General features: G+C 39.3%; 1 protein-coding gene across 2 annotated transcripts in view; it reads right to left on the reverse strand.

Moving 5' to 3' along the window:
* The window catches only part of UBR1 (ubiquitin protein ligase E3 component n-recognin 1), a 68,050-nt gene extending 46,310 nt beyond the window's left edge, over nt 1-21,740 (reverse strand). Inside the window, exons 1-6 of one of the 2 annotated variants that reach the window (XM_051622579.1) lie at nt 21,628-21,740; nt 10,172-10,428; nt 8,042-8,120; nt 4,666-4,776; nt 1,097-1,227; nt 429-567 (exon numbers count right to left, since the gene is read on the reverse strand). In XM_051622579.1, coding sequence (XP_051478539.1) covers nt 429-567; nt 1,097-1,227; nt 4,666-4,776; nt 8,042-8,120; nt 10,172-10,428; nt 21,628-21,717 — 807 coding nt within the window. In that variant the 5' untranslated portion in view covers nt 21,718-21,740. Of the gene's footprint in view, nt 1-428; nt 571-1,096; nt 1,228-4,665; nt 4,777-8,041; nt 8,121-10,171; nt 10,429-21,627 lie in introns of both variants that reach the window. The other variant, XM_051622578.1, reaches the window with a different exon arrangement.
* Between the last annotated feature and the right edge of the window lie 1,530 nt (nt 21,741-23,270).

A 23,270-nucleotide genomic window follows, 5' to 3' on the forward strand; every position in this document is an offset into this window, starting at 1 on the left:
GCAAATGAAGTCTGAGCCAGACTAACTCTTGCAAAATGTTAGAAAAATTTCTGATTCAATATAACTGAATATGCATATTGCTGACTTGCATATTTTTCCAACAATAACCATTTAAAAAACCCCAGTAACCTCAACTGAGGAAAAAAAAAAAAATAAGCAAAATATACCAAACAGGGAAGGAGTAACTTCAGATAAATCAGTTCTTCCTTTCTGCAAAAAAATGAGTTTTGTCCTGAAGAAAAATTAAGGAGATTTAAAATTTTCTTGAAGCAAGTGCCGATTAACAGCTACACTACAACATGCCTTTCTCCCTCTTCGAGCTCCAGCATCCCAGAAACAGAGATCTTATCATCAAATAGACTATAGTAGCATCTCTTAATGATAAAAAAAAAAAAACAACACTTTCTCCATACCCAGAATGCACTAACCTCTTTATCTATGGCAGTGGTATGCAACTGGGCTTCACTGAGTTCACAGCCAAGTGCCCTTTGCAGGCTATAGATGACATGATCGTAAGAATGATGTTCATCATTGAAAAGGACACAGTAGTAGCTGTCCACCTTCTCTCTACTGGGAAAAAGCAAACATACCATCACACAAATAAAAATAAAATTGTAAATAGTGTCCTATCCAATACAAGCAACAGCTCACTTGACAGCTTGGAAGCTTTTGTATTTGTCAAATACGAAATAAAATTATAGAAGGAAATTAAGCATGTTCTTCATATCAAAGACATATTCCAAAATTCCCTCATCATCTATAGCAGAAAAAGCCACAGAAGCAAAGTACAAAAGAGATTTTAAGTTATTTCATTATTCCCCTATTATTTCCTCTCTCTGCTGCCTTATTATCCCACCTGTCTTTTTAACATGTTGCACAATAGTCTTTTTCCATTTTGATGAAACACAGTCACATGTTACTTTTACTATGAGGTATCAAAAGCTTGTCCCTATATAAACTTTTGGTCAAAAATGCTACAGTGCTGTTTAGAGGGATTTTGGCACTATATATATTTGCATGAGAGTAAGAATACCACAGGCAAAATCATTATCCACGTTTCTACTGCTTTGAAGAGAAAGTTGGAAATACTCCCTACCTAACTCTGAGCTCTGGAGGCAGTTCCTTCTCTTCTTCCCATATAAGCATATCTACAATGTATTTTATCACAGAAGGAAACACCCTCCTAGAGTGCTCCATAACTTCTTCGTTCAACTGACATTCAGAATTCTGCAAAACATGAGATAATATTAATACGGAAATTTTTTTAATGAACAAAGGGTTGGTCAAATACCTTACATTTTGTTTCAGGGAATGAGCCTTTTCATTATTTTCAAGCAAATTATTTGCACCTAATGTCTTCACTTCAAAATTATTTCATTCCAAGGGCTGTCAGTAGTATTCCAACAGTTTCATGTACCTTTTTTTTTTCCCCACACATCTAGGTTTTATCTAGGAATAGACTATGAAAGACCTCACCAAATGTATTAGGAAACTTCAATTAGTTTTATTAACCTAAATTTAAAAAGTTGGTTAACAGCTTCCTCTACACCTGAAGATATTAAAAGTTTGCAACCCAAACCAAAATTATTTCCCTACATTGCTTGCTCTTCTGTGCAGGTATTCTCTCAAATATTTATGACATTTCTTTAACAGAATAATCCAAGGAAACCTAACTTTTTTGTTTTTTTCAAAGCTCCTATCCCAGATTTATAAATAATTCAAAATAGCCCTGTGAACTGACATTTCCCATCCACCCAGATGAAGCTCATCAAGTGAAGTGTCTACATCACATAGCATTGTTAATACTTTCTATAAACATTTAAGCAGGAGAGAAATTAAGGCTATAAGCAAACAAAATCATTAACAAGTCTGCACTTAAGAACGAAGCAATCAACATTAAGGTATAATACACAAATACATTTGCAAGGACACTGTGTGGAAAGAGGGAATAATCCAAAGAGGCTGATAACCATTTCCACATACCACCTTTCTTTCAGCATATACATTTATAAATGCTATATAATCTTATTCTTAATGTTAATGCAAGCAAATCCAGTAATGTCATATACAACACCACACAGAAAACAGAAGTTGGTATTTTCTAGAGTATTTACACATAGTTTCCTATAATTTTAGGATCACCAAAACTACCTACACAATCTGAATATGTGTTCGCCAGAGTGAGAAAAGATGAGAAACAAAAATTCTTTCCAAGAACAAAGCTTTCAATCCCAAAGAACTAAGGGCATTCACTTCTGCAATACATAATCTGACAGATGTTAAACATAAAAGAACAGAAAGAGTGATGTGTTTAACATAGCCAAGAAGAATGGTTCTGAAAAATTCTTAAATCAACTATACAGTTACAGTTACTCATTTATGAAACAGTTGGCTTTTAAAAAAAAAACAAACAAAAAACAAGCAAACTTATATTGTGTCCATATGACAGAAAAACTAAACATGTAGTGGAAATAAAAATGTGTTAATATGACCAATTGCTTCCAAATCTCTGAACAACAGTTTTTTGATCTGATAAGCATTAGAATAATAATTTGGAGACAAACATACAACCTAAAATGTCTGCCAATAAAAGAATGGTCTATAAATATCAATGTGTGTACACACTTAATTTTGGATAAGCTCATCGTAGATCTTGGTAATTAAGAACGTAAATGTCTGGGGTTATTATTTTTTCCCCACACTGCCAAAGCTACCATCACCATCATTTGGAGCAGATTGAAAAAAACTCTAGTGCAAAGAATAAACTTATTCAACTCAGTTGTAAATATTCTAAATTTCTTTTCCAGTATTTCTTAAGAGTTTGGCTTTTTAAACATTAATGTAGGTTATGAAAAAAGGACAGAACTAGAGGAAAACACAAAGCTGTGCACACAGATACTCCAAACAAGAACCTTGTACTAAGACACTGCTCTCTCTCAGTTTGTAGAAGAAATAAAAAGAAACTACACCAAAGGATTTAGAAACTATTAAAAGTGGGAATTGCACTCACACGAATAGAAAAAATTAAATTATGCAATGCCACCCTCAATGCTATCCACTTTAATAGAAGTCACAGTAAAATTAAATTAAGATACAACTAATGTCAATTGAAAGGGCAAAAATAAAATTTCCTCAGAACTATGTCCAAAAAATGTGTAATTATTCAAGCTTTGGGTAAAGAAACAAAACTGTGGCAGAATGAACAGTGTGTTTAGATATCAAAGTTTAAAAATAACCAACAATGAAATTATTAATTTTATTTTTTAAAATACGTCTGGGAAGTATTTTTACTTCATCTCACAAACGAATTCTAAAAATTATCTGGTTTGAAGGATACATTCAGAAAAAACATTTTTGTATTTCTGACATAGTGAAGACACTAAGTTGAAATCAATAGGGAATGGATAACTCCTTAAAGCCTAGAGTGGGGATTCTAAAACGAAGGATTGCTTTTCTGAGGCTCATACTGCATACACCCCAACAAGTTTTGTAAATATCTTCCCACAGCAAAAATCTAAAAAAAAACCCAAACAATCCCAAAAAAACAACAAACCAGGGATTTTTGTAAGGATACTGTATTTTACCAATCCTCACCTCCTTATCTCATAAGTGCTAAAAACTCTGATGCTTCTCATCTGGCAGATTGAAACCTGTCCTCTACTACAGGCTCATTTTTAAAATGAGGTCATTCTGTCTCTAAACTTAATCTACCTTTTAAAAATAGCAGCCCAAGCACATTTTTACCACGTTCTGCATAGCAGACAAACATACTGCAAAAATATCCCTCTTCTTATTTGTTCCTACCTGATCAGAGTAAGTTTATAAACACCCTAGTATGATACAGCCTCTGCACTAAAAAGTAATGGAATGCTGGTCAGGATCATCCAGTAAAGAGTGCTTTTTGTTTGACAAGCATGTGATAAACTTCTGTACTATCAGAAAACATGCTGGAAAAGAAATTGGCAAGAGATCTGTTCCACACATGCTTTGCAACTCTTTAAATAAGCACTATATGCTGAGAAAATTCCTATGTTATGAATGTCCTTGATTCTCAAAACAGAGTACAAACTGTGAGGTTATCCAAACATCCACAAGCCTCTTCCTCATACAAAGTCTTTGACAAACAAGTCTTACTAAAAAAGGAACATGGTCATGCAACGTAATCTATCAAATAGTTCCATACAGTATATATTAATATACTGAGGTATTTCATTGTAGTGATTGTACTTCTGCCCTTTCACTAGAGTCTACCTACTCTGACTGCATAATAACTACATGTAAATACAAAATTAAGTATTACATCTAAACATTTACTAACCACTGGGAAAACAATTTGTAAATAAGAACTGAGCAATACACAAATACACATAGCAAAGAAAAGAAGATACTGCAATTTTAATTCCAAACCAAATACAGAAATGCACAAAACAGGCATATGGAACTGTTCTATTGGTTTTGCCTTTTTTTTTTTTTCTGGAAACAAAGAATGACCAATACATACATTTGACCCCAACAAATACCTTGACCAAAGAAAACTTGATTCAAGTCAATTGGTCCTGCTCATAGAATTCTACAAGGTATATACTTGCATATAGAGAAATAAGCACTTTTTTAAAAAAGGCAACATTACAATAAATAGTCTTTCCTTTTAAGCAATATTCTTACTTCTTTTGCAGAACCTGATGCTCCAGGCTCATGTCTAGTACACAATGGTCCAGCCTTCCATGCCTCTGTATCCCCACAGTCACAAAACCCGCCTCCAGTGGAGCTATGCATCTGAAAAAAACATGTACTTTAGACACAAAATATGCACACATAAAGCAAAATAGAAATGTGCATTCCTCAAGACAAACACAAGGAGAAATACCTACTTGGAAAATGCAAGAGTCACTGCATAACCAACATACTTAAACCAACTATCTTCTTTTTTTAGATAAAGAGAGACTTATCAGAAAATAAGATATAATCAGCATCTAAATACATTCTTGCAATTTTAACTTTGCATTGCACTTTCAGAAAAGTACAAATTCTGATGCTTCATTTTTCGCAAAAAGTTAATAAAAAACTCAGGCAAAAATAATTATCCTTAGTACTGAATGCCCCAATAAAGATGTCGAGAAATTTATTATTTACTTAAAAAGTTTTAAAATAACCTGATCTAACTACAAATGCTTTCAGCAGGAGGTTGGACTAGGTGACCTCCTTAGGACCCTTCCAACCTAAATCACTCTATGAATCTAGTAAAACCATAACCTGTATTCTTTAGATTGTATCTCTTAAATGGAAATGCAGCAAATCTGCTCCCATTTGACTACCTACTTCCATGTCTTGCCTGAAGAAGTTCCTAAAAAACAGAAAGGACAACAGTTTCTCAACCCAGATGTGATTTCAAATTGCTCTGTGATCATTATTGTCTGTTTTCCCTTGTTTTCCTCTTAGTTCTCTGTAAATGGCGCGTGTGTATGTGTATGTGTATGGAAGTTATATCTGCATTATTCCAGTAGTTTTGTATGTGTTTGAATCAATACTTACAACTCTTTTTCAGATCAGTATACAAAGACTTAAGCAGTGGGGAAGAATACTGTATTTTGGTCCCATTAATTCTGAGATCACTAGGACCACCTTCCAAACTGTCTCCCATTGAAACATCCTTACTCAAAGGGAATGTTACATCCAGTTGATAATACAAGTTAGAAATTTCCTCAATGGATGTCATGTCAATGAATAGAAGGAATAGCTGCAAAATAAAAAAAATCTAGCCTACTTTTTGGTTGTGAAAGATAATTAAATTGAATATATAATGTTTCTGTATGTTTTCTTGCCTCTTGCAGCAGAGTTAGACTACCTTTAAAAATTATACTTAGTATATTGTTTTCCATTTCTGCTTCCAAGGCTGTTGAAATTACTGGGTTCTCAGTGAAGAAAGCAAACAAAAAAGGGGGTCTGTGAAGGAAACGATTTAGGCAGCTAGTTAGCTAAGAATTATTCAAAAGATCCCTCTTTAATAATTAAAGCATGGGAATCTCTCAAAGATAACACAGATTTGGCCTAAAGAGAACCAGAAAGATTCTGAAAGAGATGATACAGTTCTAAATCTCCTTGTGCTGGTTTCAGCTGGGATAGACTTAATTATCTTCATGGTAGCTAGTATGGGGCTCTGATTTGATTTATGCTGAAAACAGTGTTGATAATGCAGAGTTGTTTTTGTTACTGCTGAGCAGTGCTCACAGTGTCAAGGCCTTTTCTACTTTTCTACTCACACCACCCACCAGCAAACAGAAGTTGGGAGAGGACACAGCTTGGCCACCTAACCCCAGATGACCAAAGGCATCTTCCAGACCATATGATGTCATACTCAGCATATAAAGCAGGAGGAGGAAGAAGGCATGTTGAGAGTGATGCTATTTGTCTTCCCAAGTAACTGTTCTGTGTGATAGAGCCCTGCCTTCCTGAAGATGGCTGAACACTGGCCTGCTGATGGGAAGCACTGAATTAATTCCTTGTTTGGCTTTTTTTCAGTGTGTGGCTTTTGCTTTACCTATTAAGCTGCCTTCATCTCAACCCACAAGTTTTCTCACTTTTACCTTTCCAATTCTCTACCCCATCCCAGAAGGGGGGAATGAGCAAACAGCTGCTTGGTGCTTTGTTGCCAGCTAGGGTTAAACCAGGACAGTCCTTTTTAGCACCAAACGTGGGGCTTGAAGGGTTTGAGATAACAAAAGATTTTATGAGAAAATGCTAGACTGAATCTATAGCTGTTCTTGCTATTTAGCTATTAATTGGTAGGCTAGTCTGCTTGCCATGGTGCATGCTTGCTTGCCTTACATTACATTAGTCTTTTGCTCATTAGTGGCCGCTTTTTGCTTTCTCTGCTTGCTGTACTGCTTATCATCTTACTCTGCTGTGCCTGGGAACCTTGATAACAGCAACAGTGATGCACTGGGGCTGGCAGATGGCCAGGGCACGGCTGCTGTTTCTGTGCTGCTGTACTGGACAGGCTGGAACTCCAGCGTGAACTTGAGTTGGAGGGACTGCAACCTGTGAATGAGTCCACACAGGAGAAGGACACCGCAGAGCATCTGTGACCCTGGTTATGACAGTGCCACAGCAGGTATACCTCTGAAGGGATTGTGGCCCAAGGATAAATCCACACTGGAAAACATACACCTTGAAGCATCTGTGGCTATGGAGAAGTCCATGCTACAGCAGGTACACCCTGAAGAATCAGTGGCCATGCATGAAGTCATGCTGGAGCACCTCAAAGCATGGGGCCATGGGCAAGCCCTTGACAGAACAGGTACACCCATAGAGGAACTGCAGCCACGGGTAAGGCCATACTGGAGCAGCTTTATTTCTGCAGGGACCCTGGCTGTGGGAGGGCGACTCTGGAGGTCTATCTCAGAAGGCTTTGTGGATGATGGAGAAGGCCACGCTGGAACAGGTGCACCTGAAAGCAACTGTGGCTGTGGACAAGTATACTCCACAACAGGTATACCCCTGAAGAGACTGTGGCTCATAGAAAAGGCTCCACTTGGAGCAGATACATCTCTAAGGGACTGCAGACTGTGGAAAAGTCCAAGCAAGAGCAGGGGAAAGGGGTAGAGACTGTAACAGAGATACCTTTAAACTGCTGTAACCCTGCATTTGAATTGCATGTCCACAATTTTAAAAACTGATGCTTAACATTTGTTAACGTAAGTGCTGCAGTAATAGCCCTTGTATAGGCACAGTACTAACAGGGACTCAGGACAGAACCATAATTTTCAGTCGGTTTTTTGCTCTCACATGCACTTCTGTGATATTGCCAAAGGGAATAACAAGGTATGCATTCACAAACAAATCCATGAAATAGAAATTTTCTGTTCTTTAAGGAGGCTTTATGTAGTTAGAAATATGAGAGAGATAGTTAAATAATTAGTAAATCCCAGATTTTATTTTTTTAAATAAGAATTACTAATAGCTTATATGCAGTTTATTATAGCCTTTAAAAATATCTTCTCAAAATCTGCAAGTACAATTTCTTAATATAAGATGTTTCTACCTTGTACCGGTGGTTCTTGTGAATGCTATTCTGGAAGCAGTCCATACAGAGTACACAGGTTGGATCAACTGCACAGTCTCTGAAACAAAAATGGTAACTGGAAAATCTTCTAAAACAAATGCATGGAATTTTCAAGCACAAAAGAAAATACTGCTCTTAAAAAAAAAATAATAATAAAGATTAACAACAGATTCAAATTATTAAAAAAAACCCACACCAAACCAGCTACTCCACATCACAGAAAGCAGACGAAAGCCACTCTTGCTCAGCTTGAATCATATACTTGAACCTGTTAGAATCTATGAGGAAAATGCTTGATTGCCACTTTCAAAACCTGTTGCTCACATATTTCTGGTTTTGCCAAGAATAAACATCTATTAAAAACCGTGATAACTCCGAAGTAGACTTTATTATGGTTTCCAACAACTGTAGCCAGTTTGCTAATAAAACCTTCGCTACACTTCTGCTAGGTTGTGTGTAACTTACAAAACAAAAGTTTGAATCTTAAGATAATTCCTTTATTAAATGAGCCAAAGAATGCATACTTCAAAATTTAATTTCAACGGTTTCAGTCATGCACTCCTGAAAATCCAGAATTACACTAGTGGGAAATCTAATTAAACGTTTTTCTCTGTCCCACATACATATGCTTTTTTGTATAGCCGTTTTTCTCTAGAACATGGACAATATTTTCTTTCTTTAAATGCTGTCTCATTCTACACAAAATGTGGATGACAGTCGTTTAATGAAAACATGTCAAGGTTTTTGTTTTATGCTACTGTTCAACATCTAGTTCAAGTGTCCTTTACAATACAACTGAAATGGTAGATTACAGAGTGAATTTTATTGTAAACCTTCAGACGACAACCCTCACTACAACAACTTAATACTTCACTAACATTCATTTATTACCATAAATCTACTGCAAGGTGAGTTAAAGGAAAGAAAAAAAAAACAAACAGAAGTGCCTGCTAGATCTGAATGCACATTTCAAGACATTTAGATTTTAATACCTATTATTTATCAGTACATACCATCTATTTAGTACCTATTGTTTTTAGCATTTTATAAGCCCAAAGCACATGTATATTTAAGTACAGTATTTTGTATGAATGCTACCTTTTTACATGACAGGAACTCAAAACAAGACCACCTCTCAGAAATACAGCTTTGCCTCTTCGCCTGCTATCATAGGAGAACTCCTCAGAGGTGGGAACAAAATTACTCCCATTACAGCAACCCTAATCTGCCTTGACCATCCTTTTCCTTCATACAATCCAGTGTCACATTCACTATACACTTCCTAGCAAACACATAAGAGCTTCTCCAAAGACCATTCTCCTTTTGCATACAATACTAACCTATTCCTACAGAAAACTGAATAGTATGCGATTGATTAAAACCTTGCAGTGTAATTCACAAAGATAAATTTTACACAGAGCTTTCATTTTGACATTTCCTAAATTCTAAGGGCTGGATCTCTGATGAAAGTTTCTAGGCTTTTAACATAAACTGAAAACTACAATAAACTATGACTAAGAGTATCATAGTAATATTAATGAATTGTCAGCACAAGACCTCTGGATTTTAATATTAGTATATTAGTATTCATAGTGTTAATATTAGTTAATATATTTGCATTCGCGTGAAATAATAAAATAAATTCCATCGAATCATTGGGCTGACGTCTTTAATATACTCCAGGATGAGAAAGGTGAAAAAATGATCACTGGTCACATTGCTTAAGCAAAGGACTGAAAATGTTCAGAAATGCTGTATTCTGTTTTAAGACTCTGAAAGTGTGAGCACAGATTTTTATGCCTGTTCTCCCCCAATTCAGTTACAGATTCCATACTGACACCCTGTCATCCAATCTTTTTAACCAGTGGCTTTCAGTACCTTTAGTATCCTTTCCATTTCCTTCCCCATTTCTCTGCCAAAGCTTGATTTTCTCATGCAATTTTCCTCAGTCTAACGTGGTTTGAAACGTGAAGCAAATGCCACTGACAGTTAAGAAAAGACCTACCAACACACAAGCAATCACTAGTTAGCAGGACAACTGATCTTATTAAACCACTTGGCTGCATTATCTCACGTTGAACATTCATGATAATATACCTGTATCCTTACCTGCAAGAGTATGTTGTCTCTCCTCCTTTGAACACCTTCCCACAGAGCTGGGAGGTTCCACTCTGTTGTAGTTTCTCCAGGAATATATCTGGGTCTTCCCCAAACAAATAACATTCCAGGGGGTATAATATTGCTGCCTGGACCATTTCTTCTTGTTTCTCCAGCAAGGGGTCCATTTCAGCTGAGTAAATGTTTGGCACATGTTTTGCCAAGCACTGTAAAAATGTAGCTTGGAAGTTGAATCTTTCATCACACCACTGAAAGAAAAGTACATCATGGATAAACATAAATGAATGAAAAAATTTAAAGAAAATAGAATTAAGCACTTCTGTGAATCCAGAATGCTTTTCCACATCAGAAGTCAGTTCTGTATGCAATAAAAACCAAGAAAGTATGGTTTCCCAAGGATTTCTCTGCTATTTTCCTTTCAGTACCCACCACAGTAACCTCTGTTCCCTTGAAGTCTTCTACTGAAACACTCTACACTGTGTGCTACCCACACACGAACTAATTTTCAACTACATGCTTGCCAACGGGGCAGCCAGTACAGAAATCTTAATACTTGTTCAGCTGCTGACAAATGACAAGGGTTTCCCTGGTTTCGCTAGGAAGTAAGTTTGGGATTCATTCTTTAGTCTGCTGACAGTGACAAAACATACAGCAACTTAATGGTCTTTGAAATTGCTACTCTTCAGTAAAATCATGTTGATACTGGTCATCAAATTTAATAGTTACTGAAGGAGAAAGAAGCCCAACTGCTTATATCAGTTTAATGTCCTTGGAAAAGCAGACTAAGATGTAATTTTATATTTACAATGCAGTTAATAAAAGTAATTATATTTTTTTTGCATGAAGTTCTTATTTTTTTTTAATCCCCTAATTTCACTTGCAACTCCGCAAGTTCTCTGAGTAGGTCTCTCCAATTGCTCTCCTTCTGTCCTTCAAGTCTGAACACTCTTCCACATTATTTCTAATATTTAGAAACACCTTTTGTTTTTCCTTATTGCGAATCAAGTTAAGTTTACCCATCAAGGCTCCTAAGGACAGCCTCCTTTCATACATACCCTTGATTTATGCACAAAAATTTATTTTTGCTAGGGAAAAAAAATACATTTAGAACTTCACACATAGCTCTAAAGGGAATTTCCCCTAGGCCGGCAAGCAGAGAATGAGCAAAACAACCACCAAAGAGATTGGATTGAGAGAGGGCTCAAAGTAGCAGACTATTCAGGTTTTTTGAAATAATGAAAATGCACAAAAAGTACTGATATCTGATTTTAAATGAAACCTACATCAACTGAATCAATTAATTGGCCCCCAAAATTGACAAAGATAAGGGATCAAATAATAGACCTATAAAGCTACAGCTACTTTATTACCGTAGATTACAATGGTTCTCAAAAAAAAAAAAATTAATCTAGAACACATGCACACCAAAGTGCTGCAATCCCAGTACACTTAAAAGCAGATCTACAAACATGTAGAAATTGCATATTTTTCTTCTGAAAAAGTACATGTCTAGCTAGTATAGACAAGTACAAAAAACTGTTTGTTTGCATACAAAATCTAAACAGAAGAAATAAAAATGAGAAATCAAGTTGAAACTCCCTCAATTAACAGTAATATCCATTACCCAAAACTAAACTGTTAAAAAAGATTTGTTCCATGTTGTTGTCCCTCTAAACACTTGCTTTATGTCTTTAATGGGACACGCTATACTTCTACAGTTTAGTTTTAGCCTGAGGCTTCTACTGACATTTTGGCTGTAAATCTTCCTTAGCATTACCCTTAGATAGTCCCTTACTTCATTTATCACCACAATTCATTAACTAAAAGTGGCGGAAGAAAATGCATGGCAGACAAGGATGAAAAAACATGGATAATGCGGTCAAGCGGGAGAGCAAATTTGTCTTCAAATCATCTTAACATATCCTAATTTTTTAAGTGCACTCAAATATATAGGTATGTATTTATTTTCACATATTCACAATGCTAAGGAACAAAAGAAAAAGATAACAAATTAGCTGATTGCCTTTTTATTTTAATTAATTTGCTCAAATTTTTCAACTACCTAGCAACAATTTTTCTAATAAAAATTATGTTTACCTGGGGCATAAAGACACCAAATTGTAAAAGACAACTTAGATGGGGGTTGTCATAAAGATATCAAATTGTAAAAGGTAAGTGAAAACTGAATTGCTTGATCACATCTGATTTAAGATGACTGGAAGTAAATTATTCCTATCATAATTAAAATCCATAATCCAATGCTCCTTCTTCAACATTTTTTCCTCCTTTAACTTTTTTGTTTTGTTTTAATTTACCTGTACTGCACTACGGCTTTAGCAAGTTCCCCTCCCAATTTGGTTACTATGTTTGTTCAAGTATGGGGGTGTGGGGTGACCCCTTGGCATGCTCTCTTGCTGAAGCACAAGAGAATCCCAGTCTTGAGCTCTTCTATCCTAATAAGCTATGATCCCAAGAGATGGTGTAAGTTTAGCTCTTGCGTTGCTGGAACAGATCATATCGTAGCTTCAAGAAAAACAGGGCTAAACTTTCCTGAAAATCTGCCAGAAGTATAGAATGGGTTCTCACACAGGCTAACTCACAGGCATTTCAAGCATTCTTGTGTGAAACTTTTAATTCTATTTCAATGTTTTCCAGAGAAGGGAGGACAGGAAGCAGGGAATAAGAGGAAAGAAGAGAGAGGACTCTCACAAGCAGGGTGGCTGCCTTCTATCAAACACACTAAATTACATCCTTAACCTATACATCACCCAGGAAATATCCATTATATCCACAAGAAAAGCAAGAATATTCTTTTTCTTATTTCTAAGAATGCAGATGCACCAGGCTAAACTTCAGACCTATCCCATACCCTCTGTGTCTCATAGGAGAAGCAATTTACCCTTGCATCAAAATAGGTTTAGGATACTATATTCAACAGTATAAAATTATACACAAAAATATCAAATACAGAAGCTGCCAAATAAAGCACACCCCTACATTAAGACTGACTGTCCAAAGCCAGCTGGGTCCCCTTGTGCATACACACAGAAATTCAGGTTTCAATACTTTCATTAACACTTTGATCCTATCTTCCCTCTGCTTGCTCACTCCTTTACTTAAGCACATCACACCTGCTAAGTGCTCAGTTACTACAGATAAGAATACCATACGAACAAATAAATTGTTAGTTCTTCTTTATTGACTGCATATGCTGACCCTACATAAAAATACTGTATCATCATCTTTTAAGTTCCAAGCATCCTAGGCACTGGATGAGCTAGGAGTCTAGAAAAGCCTAAGAGCCATGCAAGTCTGCTGCAAGCAGAAATGGGGCTTGCACTGCAGCTTTCTGCCCAGCACTGGCACAGGCTGCACTGAGAGGTTGTGCAATCACCACCCTTGGACAACAGGACATGGTCCTTGGCAGCCTCTCCTAGGTTACCCTGCTTGAAAAGGGAGTTTGGACAGGATGACATCCAGAGGTTCCTTCCAGCCTCAACCATTCTGCAATTCAAACGTGTTTACCAGGAGAAATCTTATTTCAGAAATTAATCTTCCAATTTCTGCTATAAGTAAGCTCCACAGAAAAGTAATTTTCCAAATTTGATTCTACTCAAAAATGAATTTGAAACAATGTACTGAAGCAGGCAGAGGTCACGAGACAGCAGAATTAAGGTTAAAACATAATAATGTAACCCTCCACAGCCTCCAGTGTTCACACCCTACTCACTGGGGTCCACAGCCAGGAACTAACAGGAAAGCCCAGAGGAAACAACTGAAAATAATCCACTCCAACTGATACTATTCCACTGGAAAGTATTTTTGGGCTGCAAACTGAAAATTATCTCCTCATATATTTGGAGTAATTAAAGGTTCATCTCAAATAGGAATTCTGAAATTTCTCAGATTTAAATATGTGAACTAGCAACCTTATTAAAGTTATTTTTATGGGCTTTTTGGTAATTTTCTAATTTTTCTTACAAGGCCAACAAATAAAACAGCCACAAGCAATGACCAGAATGAGCTATGGGAGTAATCATGGCAGGAGTACACCACCACTTTTCCTGTGGAGGGAGCAACATCCACACTGTGTTGATGGGCATCCCCAGGTACTGAAAACAGCAGGCAAAGGTCACGCTCCAGAACCTGAGACTAGTGAAGAGCATATGTCAAAGACACATATTGGCTCCTATATCCTCTCTTATATTTCTAAATTTCTACAGCCCTATCTCTTTTTCTCCTTTAATCATGCGTTCCTGTCACATTCTCTATTTTTAAGATTAGAAGAGTTCTTAAATCCATTAAAAAGGGAGATGAAAGACACCAGGAAGAGATGCAAACCTGTGGTTCTCAAGCGTAAGTGGTTTTGTAAAAAAGAGCAGAGACAAGATCTATTTTGTCCAAGACATTTCATTTGTTCTGTACAAGAAATGCAGTTATTTGTAATCTTAAACAGTTTTTCATACGAATATGACTACAGAAGCAGTACCTCAAAAAAAGCACTTGAGAAAGAAACATTAGGAGATAACTTCCTGTATGGAAACATGTCCTCCTCTGTGGGAGCAAATTACTACTAATTCTTCACATGTTTAAGCATAAAGAGATCTTTCCAGAAATCGATTCAAATCAAACACCCAGTTTTCTCCTACATCTAAAAGGACAGTTTGTAGATTTTCTTCCAAACCCTTTAAAGAAGCAACACATTAGAAACTGTCAGAGGATGAAGAATTGTATTTGCTTAGAAATACTGCTATAAAAAGAGCAACATCTGTTATTAATATATTAAACATATCCATACACAATTTTGCCATTCACAAATGCATTCACTTGTGAATACTGCAAACAATAATAGGAATGACAGCTAAGTAAGAATATAAGGGAAAAAGTTAACAACAAAATCTCAATTCACTTTTTACCTACAGATCAACCATCAAATGAGATTTCTCATCACTATAACTTAGAATTGCAAGTTTTATTACGTACATTAATTAAGTAGACATTACATCCATAACAGTTTTTGATCTACATTCTACGTACAGTTAGTTTGAATTCTTAAGCCTTTTCAAACTAACAGTTTGCATTAGGCAATACTGTAAAACGCAGCTCTACTTTAACTGCACTGATTTCCACACCATTATATTAATGCAAAAGTGACTGCATAAATTTCAAGACTATACTTTGACAAATATACACTAATGTCATCAGTGTAAAGGAGTATTAATATTTATAAACATTAAATAACAAGTTGTGAAGAAGTAGATAATGCCAGCAGTATAAACTAAAACCTGTACCTGGTCCAATAATCCACTTTAAAGGAGTAGTAAAGCATGAGATGGCAATACCAGCTGCCTGTCAAGGCAGCTGATAAAAGCAGAACTTTAGAAGTAAATATATAAAATGTGGGGGACATACTGATTTCAAGGAGGTGCCATTCAACATAAATGTCAAATGCAAAAGGCTACTGCAATTTAATGCATGTAACAGTTGTTACTAGTCAAGAGATTACCAAGACAAAATATCCCTGAAAAATTTTATTCTGATATTGTTTATCCAATTAAGCAACCACAAACAAACCAAAAACAAACAAAACAAACAAACAAACAAACCCACAAAAAAACCACCAAAAAACCAAAACACAGCAGAAATTCTTTGGTAAGTATGCAGAATAATTAAAATTTATTTAGAAAGCAAACTTTAAAAGATTCTTGAGCTAATCTTTTCATATAAGGTTCTGCTTTTAAATTCTTCCTTCAACTTTCCCTTCTGTTTATTTTGGTTTTAAATTTCCCATTTTCTAATGCACCAAAAATAAAATCCAACTGCAGTACTGAGCACCTAGGCATTATTTTTAGTAAAAATAACAAGGAGACAAGGTAATCTATTTCAACCTCAAAGATGTAACTATTCCCCAAAGAAGAGGCTTCAAAAATAAGCACTAAAAATGAATTAGCATATTTGTTCTTCTGTGCCTTAAATCAAACTAAAAGTTTTTAAGAGCATAAATTCTACTATCTCGGGAGATGCACAGTTCTGGGAATTAAAACAGAAGCTTACTCCAGTTTTTTGGTCACATAAGCACTATGTAGCTCTTCACGATTCATTTCACTTTCTCCAAAAAAAGTAAAGCCAATGTTTTAGTAGAGAACCTAAGCTTAAACAACCACTGAGAACTCCACTGCAAGGTAACTGTTTTCTGACACATCATTCACTTGGCTTCTTTATATAACAGAGCTGGGAACCAGCCATGTATCAAACTTTACTCTTCTCTGGATATCAGTAAATGCACTAAAAGAAACAGTTTCAAAAGTTATTGTCTATTGAAACAACACAGGTAACATTCAAGACTGACTAACATCATCCTAACAAAACATCAACTCTGACCTGAAAACATGAAAGAACTGTTTGATCTCTACATTCATTTAAACTTTGGCCCCTAAGCCAAAGCAGAGTGCTAATTAATGTTAAAAGATGCTTTAATGATGCAGGTGTTTGCCCACTGGGAATGAGGCTTATAACAACAGCACACACTACTGAAATTTTGTCTAGAGAAGAATACACCTTTATTCCAGTAGTCTCCAACAATTACCAGTTTAGTTGAACAAAAGCAAACCAGTGACAACCAGAGAAGCAAGAGTAACCAGTAGCAGCATCACCACACATTATTTCAGCGTCTGGACAGCTAAAACTAATGTGGTCTTCAGGGTAAACAACACACAGACTCAACCTGTTCAACCTCTTTTAAACTGAAGGTCAGATACCAGTTTTAAACGACACTCATCTCCAGAATCACAGGAGTGCAGCTTCAGCTCACAGGGATAAGTGCTTGAATGCAAAGAGGTGCCCAAGGAGATAGCTGAAGTTAAATCATGATTTGTACTTCTCGCTCTGACATGCTGGAGATGACTTTATCATACCACCTGGACACTCTAGCTGAAATATGCTACAAAATTAGTCAGTTACTACTAAGTAGGTTCAACAGCTAAAACAAAGTAGCCACAAATTCTAGAATTCCCAAGACTTTGAGGTATGCAAACTAAAAACATTTCATGTTCCAAATGTTTTAGTCAAACCTGCATTAGGTAGACAGCAATGTACAAGTAACAAGTCAACATTAGGGGAAACAAGAATACAGAATCAGGCATTAAAACAAAACAAAAATATATTTTTTGAAAAAACAAAACCCACACCAAAATCATCACTATTGCAGAGTTATTTGTAATGTTCTATGAGACTTTAAAATACAACTTTTTCTTTAAGTTATGGCTATTAATTTGACAGATCCTTTTTATTTCTACAGAGAAACAAAGGAAAGGCTTTGATTCTTTCCTTGTTTGATCTTAAACATCCATGCTGTGGTCTCCTACCCTTGAGGGAACAGAATTTCTGTCAAACTTCTTGGCATCAGACTGCATTTGAAAAATTACAGCCACAGTGGATATTTGTAAAGTGGCAATTGATTAAGTTTTGGTGTAATTATGTTTGAGAAGAAAAAAGAAAAGAAAAACACAAAGAACAAAAAAAAAATCTTCTGATATTTGTTTATGCCAAGTCTTTTTATAAAATGCCTGTGTACTCAAAGTTAACTTGGATCCACACAATTTTCCAATTACCATAACTTTTAAGATCCACTGTGTATGTTGTCCAGTTCTGTGGTGAACAACGTGTAATAAAATTCAAGTAAGTCAACCTGAATCTAGCACGAACCCAGCATCTCCCAAATGCTTTCCCTCATATACCAAAACCAAACTGCTTATTCCTAGCTTCTCTACTCTTCCGGGATCGGGAAGACTACTAGGAACACCCACTTGCAGCTACGTTGGCCTGGTGCCACATACCTCCTGTAGCCCTGCAACAGTATTAAGTCAGCATTACAGCAACCATAATTTGTGCACTTTATGGGGACTTGAGCAAAAGATGACAGAAATCTTCACAATCACAGTTTACTCCTGCACTAACAAAAACCATAAAAATTATCACATAGTGCGAGTAAACACGAAAGCAGACAAGGAAGGAAAAAACACTCAATAGAGTGCTAAATATATAAGACACTGCAATGCTGAGTTACTTGTTGCAACTTCAGGGACTCCACTTCTTGGACATGGATACAAGTGCACAGTATACACTGTTCTGCTAATGCACTGCACTGTTCTAAAAACAGTGGCTCTGACTGTATCATGCTGGTTTACCTAAAGATGAAATTTTAAACTAATTTAACTTAACATAAACCATTGTAAAATTATATAAAATATAAAATTACATGGACACACCACCTAGTCTAAGCAGGTTATTTGAGTTTAGGAGAGGTTAAGATTTAAAACTGGTAGAAGTCACTGCAACACCAAAGATGCTTGACTGAGCTTTCATTAATCTTAAGAAATAATCAGCACATGACTGTCCCCTCCATATTATTACTTGCTTACAAGACAGCTACAGAAGACTCTTCATATGCATTTTCTCAACTATATAATAGCACTGAACAACATAAGATCTGAAATATTTTAGAATGTACAAGCACTTATATCATGTTTTGCTTTCTGAGATTTAAATTCAACCAGTTACTTCCCTGCCTTAAAAGGAAGTATCATTAATAACGCTTTCCTCCTCTTGTACAACACTACCCCACTTACATATATACCCTTCTATATAAGCATTGACTGATGACAAATATGGGACTGAAAAAATTCCCTTTTCTTAAAAAATATTAAGGTATGCATCAAAATTTCAAGATTTAGTATAAATTCTTTAAAACCAAAGCAGACAGGAGTCAAATTGGAATTTGTTTAGAATACAGATGGACGAACAACCAAAGGGCTGAATCCAGCCTGCAGAGCCCACTTTTTTTATTAGGCCACCAGCAATGCCTGCTGGCCAACTATTTGGTAAACCAAGTCCAGCCCATTAATCCGGCAAACAACTGCGGGAACTGTAGCGAAGGAAAAGAAAGTAAGCTTCAATTTGGTAGGTAAGGTTTACTGCTAGGTCAGTGCCAGTGCAATCCAAATTCAGCCCTCTCTCTTTCAGGGCAGCTCAGCTCAGGACGCAACACAGCCACTATACAGAAGGGCAGAAACAGGACCTGACTTCCAACTAATGCAGTGAGAGGCCAGCTCAGGTATTTCTAACTACAGCCATCCAACCTGAAGAGATGGAATTAAGTGCACCAAAGAAACCACTAAATTGGGCTATATGCAGAAGAGTTCATTACCTAAATCATCACCGTCTATTCCAGACTCAGGCCGGCTCCTGCAGAATCATTCAGGTAATCCTGCATCATGCACCCAGCACTATGGGAAGGTTTACTACACATGCAGCCAGACATGGTCGTGCACAGTAACCAACAGCACCCAAAGCCAGAGAGAAAGGAGGAGAGCAAGAGTGAGACTGACTGGGTTGACACTGAAACAGATTTCACAAGTTCAGTAAAGCCAGAACTCATTTCATTTAGCCAGTTGTTTCTGCTCCACACTCCCTCAACTTCCTGATTCCAGCACCGGAACAAATGGACATTGACATCAGCCATGCACGCTGACAACACAAGCCAGTCAGGATACGTTAGCTCCACCTAACTAGTAGCATTAGTACAGCAGTAAATTGGATGGCACTGCTTCCAGATTACAGCTGTCTCTGGCATCAGTACAGCCATGTTTGCAGTCCAACTTCATGAACACTGTCAGAAGCAACATAAGTCCATATTCCTGGCTCCCCTTCTCCCTTAATATAGTACCCTCACCCCGTACTCCCTGTCAACATTCCAGCAGTTTGCTTGAATATGTGGCAGACAACACAGCCTGGGTGGCCAGGCCTCATCTCTCTTGTAACAATGGTAATTCTGGCACAGATACTCTAAATTGACTGACATACTCTAAACTGGCTGACACCACTTAAAAAATAAGACACAGTGAACGAGCATCAACGCTGAGGACAACTTCAACAACTCTCCCCGTGTTTTCCACAATACCACTACTATTGGTTTTACCCATTCCCTGGGCTAACTCAAGTCTCTTATGTGCCCAAATAATGAAAAGTTGATTGTTACTGCTTTGCTGCTGATTGCAACCATCACCCTCAATACCTTTCTGACTCTATACATGGCTCTCAAGGTTAAGAATTAGCCTGCTCAGGTTGCATTTTTTGACTCTATGATGCAATCGAATTACATTTTCACTATCTTAAAATCAAATTGTTTCCAATACAGAAAAAAATCCACATATAGGCCTGATATGGCCAGAGAAACATACTTCACTTTAGAAATGGCTCTGTAGTCACAGACTGCATCCTTATAATTTGCAGATACCCTTCCAATACCAAGAGGAAAGGTACAACAAATAATAGTTGATGGCTTATCACAGTCACCTGCAAGAAAAGTCCCATGAGTAAACATCTCCCTATTTGTATATTCCTATATTCCTTAATGGTGTGTAACATTATGCAAAAAGTAGCTATTCTACAGACTTGCCAGTGCTCAACTTTTAAACATCCAAAACCATAGTACACATTTAGGTTGCTGCAGGAAAATGTAAAACAAAATCTAAGGTTTCTGATACGCACTCAGACTCCCTTTTTTAAAATGCCATCCCTTGGGTCTTAAACTCCTCTAGCAAAAGTGGTTGCAACATAGTAAACGCTTTGCAAGGTTGTGAAGGAAAGCAAAGAAGGCCCTGACTCACTATCTCTAGGTAGATTCAATACCAAGTTGTGTACAGTAAGGGAATATTAAATCCACAGCTGATTTAATTTAATTTACAGAAAAAGTAAACAAAAAAAACAAACCCAAAAAACAAACAAACACAAAAACTCTGTTCAGCAAATGAACAGCTGTCTACATCCATTACACACTTCACTATCTGTCACTTTATTCACATGTTGACTGCAGAACAATGATCTGCTACTCAGCCTTTCCTGCTCCACAATAATGTCACCTTTAATAAACTCAGAATAAAGATTTTTAAAAAGCAGGTATAGCCTTCAATGATTTCAGGAAGCAGGACAGCCTTAGAAGATTCCCAGCTCTGGCCTCCTGCAGGCCCACTGCAGCCACCCGCCAGGGGCTGGGGGTGCTGCGGGGAGCCGGGACAAGCCGCCTCGCTCGGGGCGCCGGACGGGCCCGCCGGGCCCTGGGCAGCGCTGACGTTTTGGGGTGGCGGCCCAGCCAGGCCGGGCGGCGGCGGAGCGCGCGCCCCGGCCCCGCCGGGGAGGAGGGCCCGGTGCCCCGGACCCGCACCCGCGAGGAATGCGCGGTCGCACCTCGGCAGGTGCCGACAACAGCGGGCGCGCAGCGGAGTGTCCCGCCCCTCCAGAGCGCCGCACGGCAGCCCCGCCGAAGAGGACACGGCAGCCGGGCGCCCCGCGGCCGGCAAACCGCGACCGAGCGCCGGGGTCGCAGCGCGGGCCGGGCACAGGCTGCCCCCGAGCGGGGCAGGAGGAACCGCGCCGGGCTGCAGCCTCACCGTGGCTCGCTCCTGGGGCTGCCCGGCGGCTCGCCCAGCCCCCGCTCCCGCCGCTCCCGCTCCAGGCCCTTCGTTGACTCCGTCCGCCATTTTGCGAGCCAGGGACGCGGCCGGCGGCGGCGTCACCGCCCGGAAGGAGCCGCCACCGCCCCCCGGCGCCGCGCCCCGCCCACCGCGCCCTGCCCGCCCCGCCCCCTGCCCGCCGCGCCGCGCCCCGCCCGCCGAGCCCTGCCCGCACAGCCCCCTGCCCGCCGCGCCCTGCTCGCACCGCCCACCGCGCCCTGCTCGCACCGCCCCCTGCCCGCACCGCACCGCCCACCGCCCCCTGCCCGCACCGCACCGCCCACCGCGCCCTGCTCGCACCGCCCCCTGCCCGCACCGCACCGCCCACCGCCCCCTGCCCGCACCGCACCGCCCACCGCGCCCTGCCCGCACCGCCCCGCCCGCGGCCCGCCTTGCTCGCACCGCCCCCTGTCCGCACCGCACCGCCCACCGCGCCCTGCCCGCACCGCCCCGCCCACAGCCCTCACCGCCCACAGCCCAGCCCGCCCCGCCCGCAGCGCCCCGCCCGCAGCGCCCGCCCCGCCCACAGCCCGCCCCGCGCATGCTCCGCGGCGCTGGGCCCGCGGGTGCGGGAGGGGCGGAGGTGCGGTCTCCTCGTGTGCCCCGTCCCGGGGCGGCAGCGCAGGTGAAGCTGAGGGCGGAGAAGTCCGGCAGCTGGAGGCCGTGAGAGGCAGCGAGAGCAGCCGCGCTGCCCGGCCCTGCCCTGCGCTGCCCTTCCCGCTCGGGAGCGCTGAGCGGCCGGGGAGGCCCGGCCCTCCAGGCAGCGCCAGCGGCCGCCCGCGAAGGGCAGAGCAGGGCAGAGCAGAGCAAAGCGCTTCCCCAGGGTCTGACAGGGCGGCCAGCAAGCGAACCTTCTGTTCATCCCGCCTGCAGAGTTCCATGGATGAAGTTCCTCCGCAGGCACTTTCACTTCACAGTGGGGGTGTTAACTTGGGGCCCTGTTCCTAGCTTAGGTAATTTTCATATACACTGATTTATTCTACTTCAGAAGTCACGGCATGTGTCTCCCATTTGAGCTAACTAAAAGGCAAAATGTTTGTACTTCGTATAAGCCTAGTGATAGTCATAGGATACTCGTTGGTAGATTCAATAGAAATACAGCTTGATAAAAATTTACTAAAATAATTGATTTGCTGTACCTTAGCTGAATGGGTTACTTTTAAAAAAAATGTGCTCTGTGAAACTGTCAATTATGCCAAGCATCCTGCAGGTTGTGATAACATCAAGTCTTTTAAGATCTGTGGTGCCTACAAAGACTCATCTTGATTCTGACCCACCTGGGCAATATACCAGGGGAAGCCTGGAGACAAAGGTGACAAAGGACTAGGATCAACAAAAACACCCCCCCAGGAGACCCTCGAGCATGCATAATTACAAAGGTAGCCAATTCCAGGAAACGAAATGCCTATGTAAAAGAATTCTGGGAACTCACTGACATAAAACTGAGTATGCATGTTATTGGTGTATGTTAGTTGGGGTGTTTTGCTAACGCCTCAGAGTAGTGCTGCACTACGATAAAGAATGCCTGCTCAATAACAGCTTGTTGTTATTGGTCTGTATCTCGGAATCCTTACCTAGCC

This window comes from Apus apus, chromosome 5, assembly GCF_020740795.1.
Source record: "Apus apus isolate bApuApu2 chromosome 5, bApuApu2.pri.cur, whole genome shotgun sequence".
Lineage (NCBI taxonomy): Eukaryota > Metazoa > Chordata > Aves > Apodiformes > Apodidae > Apus > Apus apus.